This window comes from Mobula hypostoma, chromosome 8, assembly GCF_963921235.1.
Source record: "Mobula hypostoma chromosome 8, sMobHyp1.1, whole genome shotgun sequence".
NCBI lineage: Eukaryota > Metazoa > Chordata > Chondrichthyes > Myliobatiformes > Myliobatidae > Mobula > Mobula hypostoma.
The window spans coordinates 57,710,229-57,728,722 of record NC_086104.1 but is presented as its reverse complement, the minus strand read 5'-3'; the positions used below and the strand labels follow the sequence as shown (position 1 = coordinate 57,728,722).

General features: G+C 40.7%; 1 protein-coding gene across 22 annotated transcripts in view; it reads left to right on the top strand.

Moving 5' to 3' along the window:
* Positions 1 to 18,494, top strand: part of LOC134350558 (girdin-like) — a 280,107-nt gene that overhangs the window by 55,002 nt on the left and 206,611 nt on the right. For all 22 annotated transcript variants that reach the window (XM_063055910.1, XM_063055909.1, XM_063055907.1 and 19 more), the window contains exon 4: positions 15,508 to 15,577. In XM_063055910.1, the coding sequence (XP_062911980.1) occupies positions 15,508 to 15,577 (70 nt within the window). The remainder of the gene's footprint in view (positions 1 to 15,507; positions 15,578 to 18,494) is intronic.

Here is an 18,494-nt window from a genome sequence, read left to right as displayed (position 1 = left end):
ATGTGAAAAGGCATAATTGTGAATAATTATTTAAATGGAGAAAATAGGGATGCATTCTGGAGGCTTCCTAAATACGTTTTATCTGTAATTTATTTACATTTTCATACCAATACGACGCAAAAGCAGTACCACAATGCAGCATTCGTATCATATTTTATCAATTTAAGGTAATATTCAATGTAATAAATCATAGAAAGTTAACATACTAGGGTGTACAGTACAGTACTCACCAACAGTGGCAGGTGTGTTCGCTCTGCGAGATGAGTGGTTGTTGTGGTGTCGGGCAGCTTTACATGGATGAGGTGGATGGTTGTGTGTTGTCAGGATTATCAAGGACAGCAAAGGGTGAAGGAAGACTCACAGAACATTCAGTACTGCCGGCAGTAGGAGATGACACCGGTTTGAAGAAAGTGGTGAGAGTTGTTTGCTTGGCAGCATTTTGTTTTTCAACATAAATTTGCTTGTAGGGAAGAAGGCATGAACTGAAATGCTGATTCCGTTCTAGACTTGGGTCTATGTCCATCGACATTTGTGCCAAGTGTTCCACAACCTTAAAAAAATTCTGCCAGTTGCTTCACTGTAAAATCCTTCACCTGCAACTCGACATTTCCTTCTTCATCATTATCACCTTCAGTCTGAGTTAAACGCAGAAGGTCATCCATACTTAATTTTTCATCATGAGAATCCAGGAGTTCTACCACGTCAGCAGTCTCGAGATCTGAGAATTCTTCCCCACCAATTTTACAGCTCAGAGCCACACAGTCCTGGACAGCTGCAGTGAAGGCAGGAAACCCCTTGAGGGTGTGCACACACTCCGCCCAAATTGATTTCCATGCTCCATTGAGAGTGGAAGACCTGACCTCTTTCCAGGATTCATCAATGTTGTTGATGGCACGTCTGATGTTGAAGGACTTCCACCATTCCCTCACTGTTGGTAAACTCCCGGGATTTTCAAAATCGTCTGCTGCTTGCAGCATCTGAGAGATAGTTCGCCGTAAAAAATACGCTTTGAATGTGGATATCACACCTTGGTCAAGTGGTTGAATCAGCGATGTTGTGTTAGGCGGCAGGAAACGCACTGTTATGTTAGGATGAATGCTGTCCAAATGTTTAGGATGGGCTGGCACATTGTCAAGCAACAAAAGAACTTTAAAGGCAAACTTCTGTTCCTGGCAGTAGTGTTCAGCCTCAACAGCAAAATGATTAGCAAACCAATCTTCAAAGATTTGACCAGTGACCCATGCTTTCTTGTTAGCTGCTCAGTGGACAGGAAGCATATTCTTACTTAAACCCTTAAGAGCACGGGGTTTTAGCAAATGGTAAACTAAGAGAGGCTTCATCTTACAGTCTCCTTCGGCATTGGAACACATAAGTCATAGTCATTCTTTATTGATCCCAGGGGGAAATTGGTTTTCGTTACAGTTGCACCATGAATAATAAATAGTAATAGAACCATAAGTAGTTAAATAGTAATATGTAAATTATGCCAGTAAATTATGAAATAAGTCCAGGACCAGCCTATCGGCACAGGGTGTCTGACCCTCCAAGGGAGGAGTTGTAAAGTTTGATGGCCATAGGCAGGAATGACTTCCTATGACCCTCTGTGCTGCATCTTGGAGGAATGAATCTCTGGCTGAATGTACTCCTGTGCCCACCCAGAACATTATGTAGTGGATGGGAGACATTGACCAAGATGGCATGCAACATCAAGCAAAGTCAATCTATCCTTTGCTGCCTTGAAACCTAACTCAGTTTTTTCATCCTTACTTACGTAAGTGCGTTTTGGAATACGCTTCCAAAAAGCCCGGTCTCATCTGCATTAAACACCTGCTTTGGTGTGATGTCTAACTCAGCTATCAAAGCTCGCAACTGCACAGGGTAGAGTTCAGCAGCTTCGTGGTCCGCACTGGCTTGCTCACCATGCGCAGCTAAGTTGTGAAGCCTGTGACAATTAACAAACTTAGAAAACCATCCCCTACTTGCATTAAAGCTAACAATATCACTTGACGCTTCCTCACTAGCCTCTGAACAAAGGCGACCATAAATTTCCAAAGCTTTCACACGAAGATGATCGGAACTAAGTTTTTTTTTTCTTTGTTTCATGCTCAATGTACGAATTCAACATTTTCTTCATTTTTTGTCATAATCGGGTTACGCAGTTTGGTAACAATGTTTGAAGACACTTGTGATGAATCAGTCACTGCACTTTTTATTTTCTCAGCATTTTTCTTTATGTTTCTGATCATAGACTCACCCAGGCCGAAGTAGTGAGCCAGAGCTGTGTTACCTTCACCCGAAGCCGCCCTGTTTATAATTTCCAACTTTTTTTTTTCAAGCGTTAAAGCAGTTCTCTGCCACTGGGCTGATGGCCCAGGTCTTGACATCGGACGCTTAGGAGGCATAGTTAAATATTCCAAGCACAAAATCAATGCACCATAGGTAAAAAGAACAAAAGTTTAAGAGCACAAGATGGCAGATCCGCACGTTGCCAAAACCAATGCGAGACTGGCAGGAGAGAAACTGTGAGGCATGCACACTTGACTTGTATTGGTGGGAAAGCAGTGCTCCTCACATAACTGTGAGTTTTGGACGCATAACTGTGAATCTGCATTGTCTGAAGACGCATATAACGAGGATAGGGTGTATAAAGAGCTGAGGAGAAGAGGTAGAGCAAGGACTGGGAGGCAATATGTGGATTCAGCTGGGGGCTGCGGGGTGATAGTGAAGGCAACAAGTGTAGGTGATAGAATTGGATGGGAAAGAGAGCATGGAACCAAATAAAGGAAGTAGAGTAAGAGAAGAGATCCTAGTGGGATGAGTGCTTGAGTGATAATCAGATTGAGTAAGTAAAAGGAGAATGAAACAGTGTGGGGTTGAGTTGGGGCGTGAGGTGTAGCAAGAACTGAGAAGATCAGTAGGAGAGAGAAAAGGGTCAGCGGGGAGCAGATTACCTAAAATTAGAGAAAAAATGTTCATGCCGTTGAATTGTGGGCTGTGGAATATAAGATGTTCCTCAAGTTCACATTTAGCCCACCCTGGCAGTAAAAGAGTCCAAGAACAGACAGGTTGGTGTAAGAATAGGATGGGAATTAAAGTTATGAAAAGATTATGTTCTAAGCATTTAAACAGATGAAGAACTCCGTTGGAGTTAGTCATCACTATTCCTTCTCTGCCAGGTACACGTTAGAACATAGAATAGTACAGCACATTACAGGCCCTTCGACCCACATGTTGTGCCGACCCTCAAACCCCGCCTCCCATATAACCCCCCAACTTAAATTCCTCCATATACCTGTCTAGTAATCTCTTAAACTTCACTAGTGTATCTGCCTCCACCACTGACTCAGGCAGTGCATTCCACGCATCAACCACTCTCTGAGTAAAAAACCTTCCTCTAATATCCCCCTTGAACTTCCCACCCCTTACCTTAAAGCCATGTCCACTTGTATTGAGCAGTGGTGCCCTGGGGAAGAGGCGCTGGCTATCCACTCTTATCTATTCCTCTTATTATCTTGTACACTTGTATCATGTCTCCTCTCGTCCTCCTTCTCTCCAAAGAGTACAGCTCTAGCTCCCTTAATCGCTGATCATAATGCATACTCTCTAAACCAGGCAGCATCCTGGTAAATCTCCTCTGTACCCTTTCCAATGCTTCCACATCCTTCCTATAGTGAGGCGACCAGAACTGGACACAGTACTCCAAGAGTGGCCTAACTAGAGTTTTATAGAGCTGCATCATTACATCACGACTCTTAAACTCTATCCCTCGACTTATGAAAGCTAACACTCCATAAGCTTTCTTAACCACCCTATCTATCTAAAATGGCTAGCAATCGGGTGTTTCAGATAGTCATGACGGGCATAGCACAAGTGTGTTTTACAGCCTGGTTCAGATAAATGTTTTCTCATTTCTATATACATTATATGGTTATTATATATGTATACTGTATAGTTAAATGACAAGAAGCTTGTCTTGAAGTATTGGGTAAAGCAGCCACTTGAATCATGGAATACTACAACACAGAAATATACCCTTTGGCCTGTCTAGTCCATGCCAAACTGTTGGTCTGCGTAGTTCCTCTGACCAACACCTGGACTATAGCCGCTCATACGTCTGTCATCCATGTACTTATTTGATCTTTGCTTAAACATTGCAATTGAACCTTGAATCCACCACTTCCCCTGGCAGCTTGTTCCACACTTGCACTACCAGGTCATTTTGTTTACCGTATGCCTCAGTCTTGATATTATCTGCAAATTTGCTGATCCAGTTTACCACATTACCATCCAAATCATTAATATACATGACGATCAACAATGGACCCTGCACAGATCCCTGCAGCACCCCAGTAGTTAGAGCACTCTAGTCAGAGAAGCAGCCATCTGCTACCTGTCTCTGGCTTCTCCCACTAAGGCTCTGTAATGACAAAGCCAAAGTTGAATCCAATTTACTACTTCGTCTTAAGTGCTAAGCCAACCTCCTATACTTGGTCAAAGGTGCTAAAGTTAGTCTGCGCTTCATTTCACCAGTCGATAAGACTATGTCGAGAGTACCAAATGCAATAGTGAAGATGGAGGAGATGTCTTTGAATATCTCCCTCACCTGGAAGGGCTGTTTAGGATCCTGGATGGTAGTGAAGGAAATTATGTAAGAACAGTTGTTACACTTCCAACAGCTGCAGGAGTAAGGATCTGGGAAAGGAGGAAGAATGGTGAGATGGAATGTGCAAATCAGGAGTCACAGAACATGGTCCTTAGGTGTGGAATTGGGAGAGACACATAGAATTGTCTGTCATTGATCTGCCTGACATGTCTACCCTCCATCTTTCAGTATAAATGAAGAGTCTTGACCCAAATGATTGACTATTTTCCTCCTCCACTGCTGCTTGACTTGTTATCTTCTTCTAGCTGTTTATTGTTTGCTCCCGATTCCAGCTTCTGTAGCCTCTTGTACCTCTAAAGAAAATTAAAGTTATATATAAATATCCTATTCTATTAATTTCATTCATAGCATCCACTTCACTCACTGCTGCAGTCAGAGATTTTCACCTGCTTCTGAAGGGCAATATTAAGAAGAGCAGAGTGAGCTGCCTCAATGACCATTGTCCAGTGGCATTCACATCTACTGTGATGAAATACTTTGAGAGGTTGATCATGGCAAGTATCGACTCTTGCCTAAGCAAGGATCTGGAACCATTGCAATTTTCTTATCACCACAATAGGTCTACAGCGGACACAATGTCACTGGCTCTTCACTCGGCCTTAGATCACCTGGACAATAGTAATACCTATGTCAGGCTGCTGTTTATTAACTGCTGTTCAGTGTTCAACGCAATCATACCTTCAGTTCTAATCAAGAAACTTCAAAACCTGGGCCTCTGTACCTTGCTCTGCAACTAGATCCTTGACTTCCTCACCAGAAGACTGATTTCTATGCAATCAGAAATAACATCTCCTCTTTGCTGACAATCAACACTAGCATACCTCAAGGATGTATGCTTAGCCCACTGCTCTACGCTCTCTACACCCATGATTGTGTGGCTGGGCACAACTCAAACGGCATCTATAAATTTGCCGTTGACACAACTATTATTGGCAAAAGTCCAGATGCTGACAAGGCATTCAGGAATGAGGTAGATAACTTGTTGAGTGGTGTCACAGCAAAAGCCTTGCATTCAACATAAGTCAGACGAAGGAATCAATTGTGGGCTTGGAAGCGAAAATGAGGGAACACACACCATTCCTGATGGAGGGATCAGCAATGGAAGAAGTGAGCAGTTTGAAGTACTTGAGTGTCAACATCTCTGAGGATTTATCATGGCCCCCATATATTGATGTGATTACAAAGAAAGCATGATAGCAGCTATATTTTGTTATCAGTTTGAGGAGAATTGGTATGTCACCAAGGACGCTCACATATTTTTGCAGATGTACTATGGAGATCATACTGCAGGATCCTGAAGACACACACTCAATGTTTCCAGAATAGCTTCTTCCCTTCCACCATCACATTACAGAATGGACAATGTACCCATGAACACTACCAAAATATTTACTTTCCTTTTGCATTACTTATTTAATTTCCTTGTTTTATATACACTTATAGTAATTTATAGTTTTTATTATTATGTACTGCTTCCCCAAAACAACAAATTTCACAACATAGAGTATTCAGTGATATTAATTCTGATTCTGATTGATTGTACTTATTCTCAAAATTATTGCCATGGATCTAGGCTTTTCCTATTCTGTGCTTCAAGTATTTATTGTATTATTCTATAAAAGATTAGTTTCTTTAGTGGAAAGAATTTTCGCTGACCTACAGTGCTTTGGAGAAGTATTCAGTTCCTACAAATATTTTCACATTTTACTATTTCATTTTCTGAATTTAAAATACAGTATGTTGAAGTACTGCTTTGAGCTAATCTACTAAAGATGATGCATAATGTTAAATCAAAAGAAAAATATCAGAAGTTGTTAACAATTTACAAAATATTTTAGAAGTCAAAAATGCAAGGCTGAAAAAGTATTCATCCCCTTAGTAGTTACTACGTAAACTTTCCTCGGGTGCAATACTGTATCATACCTTACCAACTCACCCAATTCGTTGATGTAGAAAATTGGAGGATCACCTGAATAAATACTCACCCTCTGTCCATAAGGTGCAACAGTATGGCAGATTTTCAACAGATCAAACCAAAATTAAGACAAATGGGCATTCATCGCAATTCAGGGAAATGATAATAGAGAAACACGAATATGGGGATGGGTACAAGACCATCTCAAAGGCTCTTGAACAGTTCAGTGAAGGTCATTGTGAAAAAGTAGAAAAAAATACGAAAACACAGCCACACTGTCTAGTTCAGTCTGCCCATCTAAACTTTGTTGGCAGAGAAGAATGGCATTTGTAAGAGAGGCTACTGTGACGCCAACAGTCACTCTAAGTGAGTTGGAGAAGTCATAGTCATACTTTAATGATCCCGGGGGAAATTGGTTTTCGTTACAGTTGCACCGTAAATAATAAATAGTAATAGAACCATAAATAGTTAAATAGTAATATGTAAATTCTGCCAGTAAATTATGAAATAAGTCCAGGACCAGCCTATTGGCTCAGGGTGTCTGACCCTCCAAGGGAGGAGTTGTAAAGTTTGATGGCCACAGGCAAGAATGACTTGCTATGACGCTCTGTGCTGCATCTCGGTGGAATGAGTCTCTGGCTGAATGTACTCCTGTGCCCAACCAGTACATTATGTAGTGGATGGGAGACATTGACCAAGATGGCATGCAACTTAGACAGCATCCTCTTTTCAGACACCACCATGAGAGAGTCCAGTTCCATTCCCACAACATCACTGGCCTTACGAATGAGTTTGTTGATTCTGTTGGTGTCTGCTACCCTCAGCCTGCTGCCCCAGCACACAACAGCAAACATGATAGCACTGGCCACCACAGACTCGTAGAACATCCTCAACATCGTCCGGCAGATGTTAAAGGACCTCAGTCTCCTCAGGAAATAGAGACGGCTCTGACCCTTCTTGTAGACAGCCTCAATGTTCTTTGACCAGTCCAGTTTATTGTCAATTCGTATCCCCAGGTATTTGTAATCCTCCACCTTGTCCACACTGACCCCCTGGATGGAAACAGGGGTCACTGGTACATTAGCTCTGCTCAGGTCTACCACCAGCTCCTTAGTCTTTTTCACGTTAAGCTGCAGATAATTCTGCTCACACCATGTGACAAAGTTTCCTACTGTAGCCCTGTACTCAGCCTAATCTCCCTTGCTGATGCATCCAACTATGGCAGAGTCATCTGAAAACTTCTGAAGATGACAAGACTCTGTGCAGTAGTTGAAGTCTGAGGTGTAAATGGTGAAGAGAAAGGGAGACAAGACAGTCCCCTGTGGAGCCCCAGTGCTGCTGATCACTCTGTCAGACACACAGTGTTGCAGGCACATGTACTGTGGTCTGCCAGTCAGGTAATCAAGAATCCATGATACCAGGGAAGCATCCACCTGTATCGCTGTCAGCTTCTCCCCCAGCAGAGCAGGGCGGATGGTGTTGAATGCACTGGAGAACTCAAAAAAACATGACCCTCACAGTGCTTGCTGGCTTGTCCAGGTGGGCGTAGACACGGTTGAGCAGGTAGACGATGGCATCCTCAACTCCTAGTCGGGGCTGGTAGGTGAACTGGAGGGGATCTAAGTGTGGCCTGACCATAGGCCGGAGCAGCTCCAGAACAAGTCTCTCCAGGGTCTCCATGATGTGAGAGGTCAATGCCACCGGTCTGTAGTCATTGAGGCCGCTGGGGCGCGGCGTCTTCGGCACCGGGACAAGGCAGGACGTTTTCCACAGTACAGGAACCCTCCGGAGCCTCAGGCTCAGGTTGAATACCTGGCGAAGTACTCCACATAGTCAGTAGCTGTAAGTTCATGGCTCCACAATCTTTAAGGCCTTGCACAAAAAGGTTATTTTTGGAAGTGTGGCAGGAAAGAAGCTCTGGCTAAAAAAAAAAGCATATCCTTGTCCATAAACACTTTGCAAATTGTTACTTAGAAGATATTATAAAGCTGTGAAGTAGATCTTGTGGTCAGATGAGACTGAAGTATAACTTTTTGGCCTTAACATTAAGTATGGTGTTAATCTAATACTGCGCATCAGCCAGGTAATACCATCCTATTTGTAAAGTATGGTGGAGGTAATAGCATCCTTTGGGGATGTTTTTCAGCAGCAGGGACTAGAAATCTGATCAGGATAGATGGGAGGCTGAATACTGCTAAATACAGAGAGATCCTGGATAAAAACTTGCTAACTTGAACTGGGGTGGAGTCTGGTTTTTCAGCAGGACAACAACCCAAAGCACACTGCCAGAACATCCATAGAGTGGTTTCAGATGAAGAGGATTGATGTCCTTGAGTGGCCCAGTCAGATACCTGACCATAACACGATCAAACATCTCTGGCAAGACCTCAAGATTGCTGTCCACCACCACTCCCCAACTAACTTGGCACAAGTTAAACAATTTGAGAAGGAATGGACAAATCATGCTCTTACCACTTTGTGCAAAGCTAATAGTGATTTACCTAAAAAGACTACTCACTGTAATACTGTAGCTGCAAGAGGTGATTCAACTAAGCAAAGGGAGATGAATAGTTTAAAACTGCTGATATTTCAGGTTTTGAATTTTTAGGTTTTCATCCTTTATAATTAATTTTCCCTGTTTTTTTTGGCCTCCACCGAGGGGAAAAGGAGCATGTGATTCACAGATAAAATTTCTCTGTTAAATTGATCAAAGATACAGCGAGGAAGTATTTATTCAGGCAATCCTCCAATTTTCTTTGTCAACAAATTGGGTGAGTTGGTAAGGTAACATACAGTATTGTAGCTGAGGAATGTTAGCATAGTAATTACAAAGGGGATGGATGCTTTTTTCAGCCTCACAATTTTGGTTTTTAATTTTTAGTAAATTGACAGGTTTTAGAATTTTTCTTTTGATTTGACATGATGCACAAGGTTTTGTAGATCAGCTCAAAAATCCTAATTTAATATTTTAAATTTAGAGAATAAGACAGTAAAATGTGAAAATAGTTGTGGTGGCTGAATACCTTTCATATCACTGTAATATAGTGCTAAATAAACAAATGCTAGAACTGGTAAGTGAGAGGGCAATGCATTATTTTTATCTATTTATCTTCTTGCACAGCAACAGTAAAATTGAACCATAAATTCTGATTATTTCACACACTTATATATCTGATTCTCTTTTTATTGACCTTGGAAGCCTAGCCTGAAGTCATCAAATTAGTTGACTGAAAGCTGTAATAACTTATCGTGTGCCTCCTCTTGGCTTTCCTGTCTTATTGGTATCTTCCATTAAAAATTGATAACTTTCTATTAGCTTGTCAAACTGACAAACTTGCATGTTGAAGGTTAGAAATTGAATGTGAATAGATTATTTGTTGATTCAATGATTTATCATCAAAGTATGTATTCAGTGTACAACCCAGAAATTTGTCTTCCCCACAGACAGTCACGGAACAAAAAAGAACCATGGAACCAAACCATTCAAAAAACATCAAACATCAACCCCCCCCTGCAAAAAATCATGCAAAAGGCAAAAAAAACAGGCAAAAATACAGAATATAAAACACAAAATCAAAAGACAGATTTCAGTACAGTTCAGCTCAATGTTCATTATCTGCAGGCCACTCCGATTCAAAAATCACCCAAAAGTAGAAATAAAGAGTGAACAGAACTAGAACAGATCCTAAACCTGAATTAGAGTCCAGATCTACAATCCACGTCAATTGAACCTTGCTCCTGCACCATTAATCAACAGCATCAAGGGAGAGAGAGATCACTCGAGTGCCAGAACCTTCCTTTGGGAGCAGAGAGCAAGAGACCGCCATATGCAGACAACCTACGCAGGCAGTAGTGAGCAAGAGGCTGGTAGACAGCGCTGAATACTCGCTTGCCTTCCACACCCACCTCAATGTTTTCAGTCTTCCTCAGCACTTTAATCAGCAAGAGATGGAGTCAATCATGGGCCCGTGCACCATCTCCTTGCTTCCTGACCTCCATGCCGCACACTTTGCTTGCAATCTCATGGAACCTGAGGGCCTGAATCTACTTTTCAGAGGGCTAAGAATGTACCTCCACAAGGGGTCAACAGAGCTTAAGCAGGAATAAATGTGATATCTTAATATTTGTCTTTTCCTTAGCAAAAGTAATGCTTATTGGGGATCCAGATTTAGAATAATAACAGTGGGTTTTGGTTAATTGGAGCACAACGGGACTAGTATATTTTGATCCAATAAGGCAGCTATCCCCAATTAGTCGAAGCTGCATGGAAACAGTTAAAAGGGTACAAAAAAGGCAAACTACCATTTAAGTATATAACAAATTAAGCATTTAAATAGAATATAGAACAATTGAACACTATCAATACCACTACAGCGATATAAAACTGCATTAGTTCCTAATAGTTAGCAACGGAAGGATTTGTCCAGTTAATACTGCTGTGGTCTTTTGATTGACTGTAAATAAACAAAATCAGTGCAGCCACCTAGTGCAGATAATGTCCATTTTTTAAAGTTAAATTTTTTCTATCAAAATTCACTGCTTTTTAAATCTGTTTCTATTAGTTCAAATGGATAACATAACACAAACACATGCAACTGGCACTATTTAAAACCTGTTCACTCTAAGCATGGTGATGTGTCTAATGATCACATAAGTGCACATGACTGACGTTAGTTAGAAACTGTTCAGCAACAGTCTCCTGTCCCAATTAAGTGATACAGTGTCCCAGATTAATGAAGGGTATCTCAGCTATTTTCTCTACTAAATTTTGTTCTGTAAGAGTTGTCCCAAATAACCGCTGCCCTGATTAACCGATGGCGCAATTAACTGGAATCCACTGTATTACCATTTTCCAAATATCACAAGCTATCCAAGATATTTCTTAGCAGTCATGGTGTGGTTTAACTAAATTGAAAATACCTGTCAGTTACTAAGCGCATATCAGTTTGGAAGTGATATGAGCAATCTTGATACTCATTGTTAAACAATAAAATTGATCAGATGAGTTAATTTATTGTGGATCATTTTTCATTTGTAGTGTTGATAAGAGAGTTTGGGCATTACTGGTAATGAAGTTTTTTTGTTATAGACATCAAGAACAAGCAGATTGTTGCTAAGCTCTCAAAAATTATGCACTCTTGTAGGATCAATAAGGTACTTGAGGTATAAGCATATAAGATATCAACTAGCTATTTGAACACATAACTGTTTATGAAATTTCCTATTTTCTTAATGGAGAAATTTTACTCATTAAGAGTTATTTGCCATTGAGCAGTTAATACTATAATATGTGTCATCAGTGTGTCATTATAAATTCATAATGATTAATAAATGACTTAACATCTGGGTACAGAGCTTAATATGAATCAGGGAATATTGGAATATGGTTATATTTAAGAGCTATGATGGATTTCCAAGTCAAATTATGAAATCCTTTAATATGAGGTAGCAGGTTGATTACTTGTGAGCACATCAAGTAAAAATATAAAGAAACTTGTATGAACTATGTCCTTAAATTTGAGTATTAAAGCATAAAACCGTACAGCACAGGAGCACGCCCTCAGCCCACAATGTTGTGCTGAGCCAAATAAATCAGTAATCAAATGGCCAACCAAACCTATCTCTTCTGCGGACACAATGTCCATATTCTTCAATTTTCTTCGCATTCATATGCCTATTTAAACGTTTCTTAAAAGTCCTTAATATATCTACCTCTACCACCACCCCAGCAGCACATTCCAGGCACCCACAACTCTGTGTTTTAAAAAATATTTTCTTCTCACCTTAAATGTATGCCCTCTGGTATTAGACACTTCAGCCCTGCGAGAAAGATACTGTCTGTCTACTCTGTGGCTCTCCTAAACTTATTAACCCTACCAGATCTCCCTTCAGCCTCTACAACTACAGAGAAAACTTTTGAGCAACCACCATTATAACACATGCCCTCTAATCCAGGCAGCATCGGATAAGATGCTGCCGATAAGTGGCAACTCTTTGCGTGCAGCTCCAGTGGGAATCATCACATCTACTACAGCTGAAATCCATAGTCATAGCCATAGGTACTCCAGTAAACAGTGTTTTAAGTCATTTTAAAAATCTGTTGATACTCAGGATGGCAGGCTCAGGTCACAAATGCAGTTCCCCTTTAAGAAAACAAAAGTACATCATTCTATAAGTGCAGTTGAAATGATGAGCCATCAGATCCCCCACTTCCGACTATTCTGTTGCTGAACATACAGTGTCTGGAAAATAAAATTGAAGACCTCAGAGCAAGATTGCTATATCAGAGGGACATCAGAGACTGCTGTGTATTTTGCTTCACAGAAACGTGGCTAGACTCACCTTTTCTGATTCAAATGCTGCAGCCCCATGGCTTCACCATTCTCTGCAAAGACAGGTCAGCTCAGTCTTTTAAAGGGAGAGGAGGTGGAGTATGCCTTATGGTGCACTATCGAGGTGGTTCTGTCTCAGTCTTGCTCATCCGACTTGGAACACCTAGCAGTCAAATATCATCCTTTTTATCTGCTGAGTGAGTTTTCTGCCATCATTCTGATCGCAGTGTACATTCCACCTTAGGCCAGTGTCAGGCAAGCTCAGGAGATGCTGAAAATTGTCGTCAGCAATTATGAAACAGCACACCCTGATGTCTTTTCTATCATTGCAGGGGATTTCAACTAAGCCAGCTTGAAGATGTCTCTGAACAACTGCCATGAACGTAGCACCTGTAAAACTAGAGAAGCTAACACACTTGACCACTGTTATACCACAATCTAGGACACATTGTGCCATCCCATGCCTGCACTTTGGAAAGTCCAATCATCTGGTTGTATGTCTACTCCCAGCATATAGGCAAAGACTAAAGACCACAGCACCAGTGGTGAGGACCAAGAAGTGGTCAAGGGAGGCAGGGGGTGTTTACAGGACTGCTTCGAGTCATAGCACTGGGCATTATTTACGGATTCATCTTCTCATCTGAATGAATATGCTGCAGTTGTCACTGTCTTCATCAAGACCTGTGCGAAATAATGTATGCCTGCGAGGACATGCAAGATATACCCAAAGCAAAATACATGGATGAACGAAGAAATTCACAACTGAGGGCTAGGTCTGTGGCATTCAAGAGCAGTGATCCAGAACTCTATGAGAAGTCCAGATATGTCCTGTAGAAGGCTCTATTAAGAGTGGAAAATAAACCAATTCCATTTAAGGTTAGAGACGGAATCGTATTCACGTCAGCTCTGGCAGGGTTTGTAGGCCATTGCTTCTTAGAAAGTGAAACCTAACGTCATGAATGGCTACGATGTTTCATTCCCAGATGAGCTCAATGCCTTTTATACATGCTTTTAAAGGGAGAATAAAACTACACCTGTGCGAATCCCTGCATCTCGTGCCAGCCAACTGGCGGGAGTGTTCAAGGACGTCGTCATTCTCTCACTGCTGCGGTCAGAGGTTCCCACCTGCTTCAAAAGGACGACAATCATATCTGTACTACAATCAAGAAAGGAGTGCAGGAGCCTGAGAGAGACACTCTAATGTTTCAGGAACAGCTTCTTCCCCTCCGCCATCAGATTTCTGAATGGACAATGAATCCATGAACACTACCTCACTCTTTTTTCCTCTCTTTTTGCATTAGTTATTTAATTTTTTTAATATATACATTATACTTATTGTAATTTATAGCTTTTTTATGATTATGTATTGCAATGTACTGTTGCTGCATAACAATAAATTTCTCAACTTACTGTACCCTCTCCAAAGCTTCAACATCCTTCCTTTAATGGGGCAACTAGAACTGTATGCAATACTCCAGATGCAGCCCAAGTTGAATTTTATAAAGCTGCAACATAACTTCCTGACTTTCGAATTCAATGCCTAAAATAATAAAGGCAAGCATGCCATACACCTTCAGGATCAGTGGGATCTTGGAATCTGAGTCCATAGGACGCTCAAAGTAGCTGCGCAGGTTGACTCTGTGGGTAAGAAGGCATACGGTGTATTGGCCTTTATCAGTCGTGGAATTGAGTGGAATTGAATTTAGGAGCCAAAAGGTGATGTTGCAGCTATATAGGACCCTGGTCAGACCCCACTTGGAATACTGTGCTCAATTCTGGTTGCCTCACTACAGGAAGGATGTGGAAGCCGTAGAAAAGGTGCAGAGGAGATTTACAAGGATGTTGCCTGGATTGGGGAGCATGCCTTATGAGAATAGGTGGAGTGAACTCAGCCTTTTCTCCTTGGAGCGACGGAGGATGAAAGGTGACCTGATAGAGGTGTATAAGGTAATGAGAGGCATTGATCGTGTGGGTAATCAGAGGCTTTTTCCCAGGGCTGAAATGGTTGCCACAAGAGGACACAGGTTTAAGGTGCTGGGGAGTAGGTATAGAGGAGATATCAGGGGTAAGTTTTTTACTCAGAGAGTGGTGAGTGCATGGAATGGGCTGCGGCAACGATGGTGGAGGCAGATACGATAGGGTCTTGTAAGAGACTTTTGGATAATACATGGAGCTTAGTAAATTAGAGGGCTTTAGGTAAGCCTAGTAATTTCTAAGGTAGGGACATGTTCGGCACAACTTTGTGGGCCGATGGGCCTGTATTGTGTTGTAGGTTTTCTATGTTTCTATGTTAAAAATGGCAAGCCCTGTCTGTTTCAAAGAAATTCGTAAAGAGTTGCATAAAGTATTTATTTTTTGCAATTTAATTAGAATGGTGATCTTTATAGTTGTCTTCATTTTGAATGTTCCACCTGTGTTGAATATCTTTGTCACAATTTCTCAATAGATTTGTCTTTAATTGCTGTTTGGAATATCAACTTGTTTTTAAACATTGGAGGAATAATGAAAGGACATTACTTGAGATTCTTGAGAGTTACTGTTATTGCATTTCAGTTTACTTTGTGTGTATATTGATTAACATCTATTGAAATCTACAGGAGACACTTCAGCAACTAATTATGATGTCTCTTCCAAATGTTCTTGTCCTGGGCCGGACCCCTCTCTCAGGTGAGTTATTCAATTAAACATTTGTGTAACAATGATTTTTCTTAATTGATTCTTAAAATAGTAAGTTTTACTGTTATAAATTATATTTTATGCTATTGGCAGGCAACGTTTCACTATCAAATAAGAGCAATACATGCAGCGTATGGTTATGAATCAAGTCTTTGTTGGAATTAGCATTATATTCAAATTTACTCTGGCTGAACTAATAATACTCTTATTCCAGTTTAATATCCTAATTTATTTCCCCATGAAGTGTAAATTCTGATGTGCTGTCCAGCTGGTTACAGATTTGCAGAGCATGACTGCAACCTTAGTGAATTCCTGTGGCATAAAGATAAGTCAGATTTATCAAATTTGTTTCTGCATGAAAAGAGTTAAGGTATTTAAATCCCCAAGGCCTTATGGGATCTGTCTATCTCACATCACTGAGAGAGACAGAAGAGTGATTGCAGGGGCCTTGATGAAGATCTTTGTGTCTTTTATAGCTGGTGATGAGGTCCCAAAAGATTGAAGAATATCCAGTATTGTTTCTTTGTTTAAGAAGGGAACTGGAGATAACCCAGGGAATTAAAAACTGGTGAGCAACACATTAGGATTCTTAGGATGCAATAGGGAACGATTCATAGAGAAAACCATGGGCTAATTGCAACCAGTTGTATCTTAAAAACTTGGTTAAGTTTTTTGGATTGGTGACAAAGGTGACTGATACGGGTTGGGAGGTGGAACTTGGCTACATGGGCTTTTACTAAGATATTTAACAAGATCACTCATTGTAGGTTCATCCAGTAGATTAGGATGCATAGGATCCATGGTGACTTGATGGATTGGGTTCAGAAATGACTTGCCCATGAGAAGTTAGAGGATAATGGAGGAAAGGAGTTATTCTGGCTGGAGACTGTGATCAGTGGTGTTTCGCAGGGATTAGTATAGGATCTGGTTATTAAGTTTGTAGACAGCACAAAGATTACTAGGAGTGCAGTCAGTGAGGAAGCTTACGGTACTTATAAAACGTATTCATTCCCCCTGCCCCCAGAAGTTTTCATGTTCTTTTGTTTTACTACATTGAATTACAGTGGATTTAATTTGGCTTTTTTGACACTGATAAACAGAAAAGAACTATTTGTGTCAAATTGAAAACAGATCTCTACAAAGTGATCTAAATTAATTACAAATGTAAAACACAAAATAATTGCATAGGAATTCACCCCCTTTGATATGACACACCAAATCATCACTGGTGCAGCTAATCGGTTTTAGAAGTCACATAATTAGTTAAATGATGATCACTCCATTTCACTGCATATGTGCAGTCAAGGTATTCCAATTTATTGTAGTAAAATACACTTGTATCTGGAAAGTCCAGCTGCTGCTGAGTCAATATCCTGGCAAAAACTACACCATGAAGACAAAAGAACACTCCAAGCAATTTCACGAAAAGGTTATTGAAAAGCACAAGTCTCAAGAAGGTAACAAGAAAATTTCCAAGTTACTGACTATCCAATCGCGTAAGTCAATCATCAGGAAATGAAAACTGAGTGACTGTTCAAGAAAGTGACTAGTGAGGGAGGCCACCGGGAGACCTATGACAACTGCAGTGGAATTACAAGCTTTGATGGCTGAGACGGGAGAGACTGCACATACAACAACTGTTGCCCAGGTGCTTCACCAGTCACAGCTTTATGGGAGAGTGGCAAAGAGAAAGTCACTAATGGAAAAAAAAACTCACAAGAAATCTTGGCTAGAGTTTGCCAGAAGGCATGTGGGAGACTCTGAAGTCAACTGGAAGAAGGTGATATCCAAAAAGAAAGAGAATCCTATCTGCAGGCTGAAAATAAATGGAGAAGACATAAAACAAATACAGAACTTTTGCTACTTAGGAAGCTGGATGACATTAGATGGCAGGTGCGACATGGACATCAAAAGAAGAATAGGGATGACAAAAGACACCTTTACGAGAATGAGGAGTATACTGATCAACACTAAACTAGGCATGACAACCCACCTCAGAGTACTGAAATGTTACGTTTATCCAGTTATATGGATCAGAATGTTGGACAATATCTGGTAACACGAGGAAGCGAATTGAAGCAGCAGAGATGTGGTTTTTTGAGGAGGATGCAAAGAATATCATGGACGAAATGAATATCTAACGAGGATATCATGAACAGAGCAAGCACAAAAAGAGAAATAATGTATGAGATCATGAAAAGGCAACGTAATTTCATTGGACATGTGATTAGGAAAGAGGAGCTAGGATGCACGGTAATTATGGGAAAGATTGAAGGGAAGAAAGCAAAAAGAAGGCAAAGACAAATGATGATGGAGACAGCAGCCAAAGAACTGGAAGTGAATACCAATGAATTAATCCACTTGACCCGAAATAGGAGTGTGTGGGCCACGGCAGTCAAAGCTCAATCTGGGCATGGCACCTGATGATGATGATGATGTTGAAAAGTGTGAAATATGAAAGGGCATAGCTTGAGCATGACGGGGGCGGGTAAAGTTTTAAGGAAATGTGCAGGGCAAGTTTTTTTACACAGTGATTTGTAGGTGCCTGGCACATGCGGCAGGAATGCAGGTGGAAGCAAATACAATAGTGGTGTTCAAGAGGCATTTAGATAACCACATGAATGTGCAGGGAATGGAGGAATACGGATCAAATGAATGCAGAAGGGATTACTTTAAATTTGGCATCATCTTTGGCATATATATGGTGAGCCAAAGAGCCCGTACCTGTGCTGCACCTCTCTATGTCGTATGTTAAAACTGTGGATAAGAAATTTGTATCCTCAACTTAACATTGTATTATGAATGTTGACACAGAAAAGTATTGCCAAATTCCAGCTTGTTTTTGGAACATGTAAATATTTTTTGAAAGTTATCGTTTTTAAATACAAGTTCATTATTGTTTTCTAAA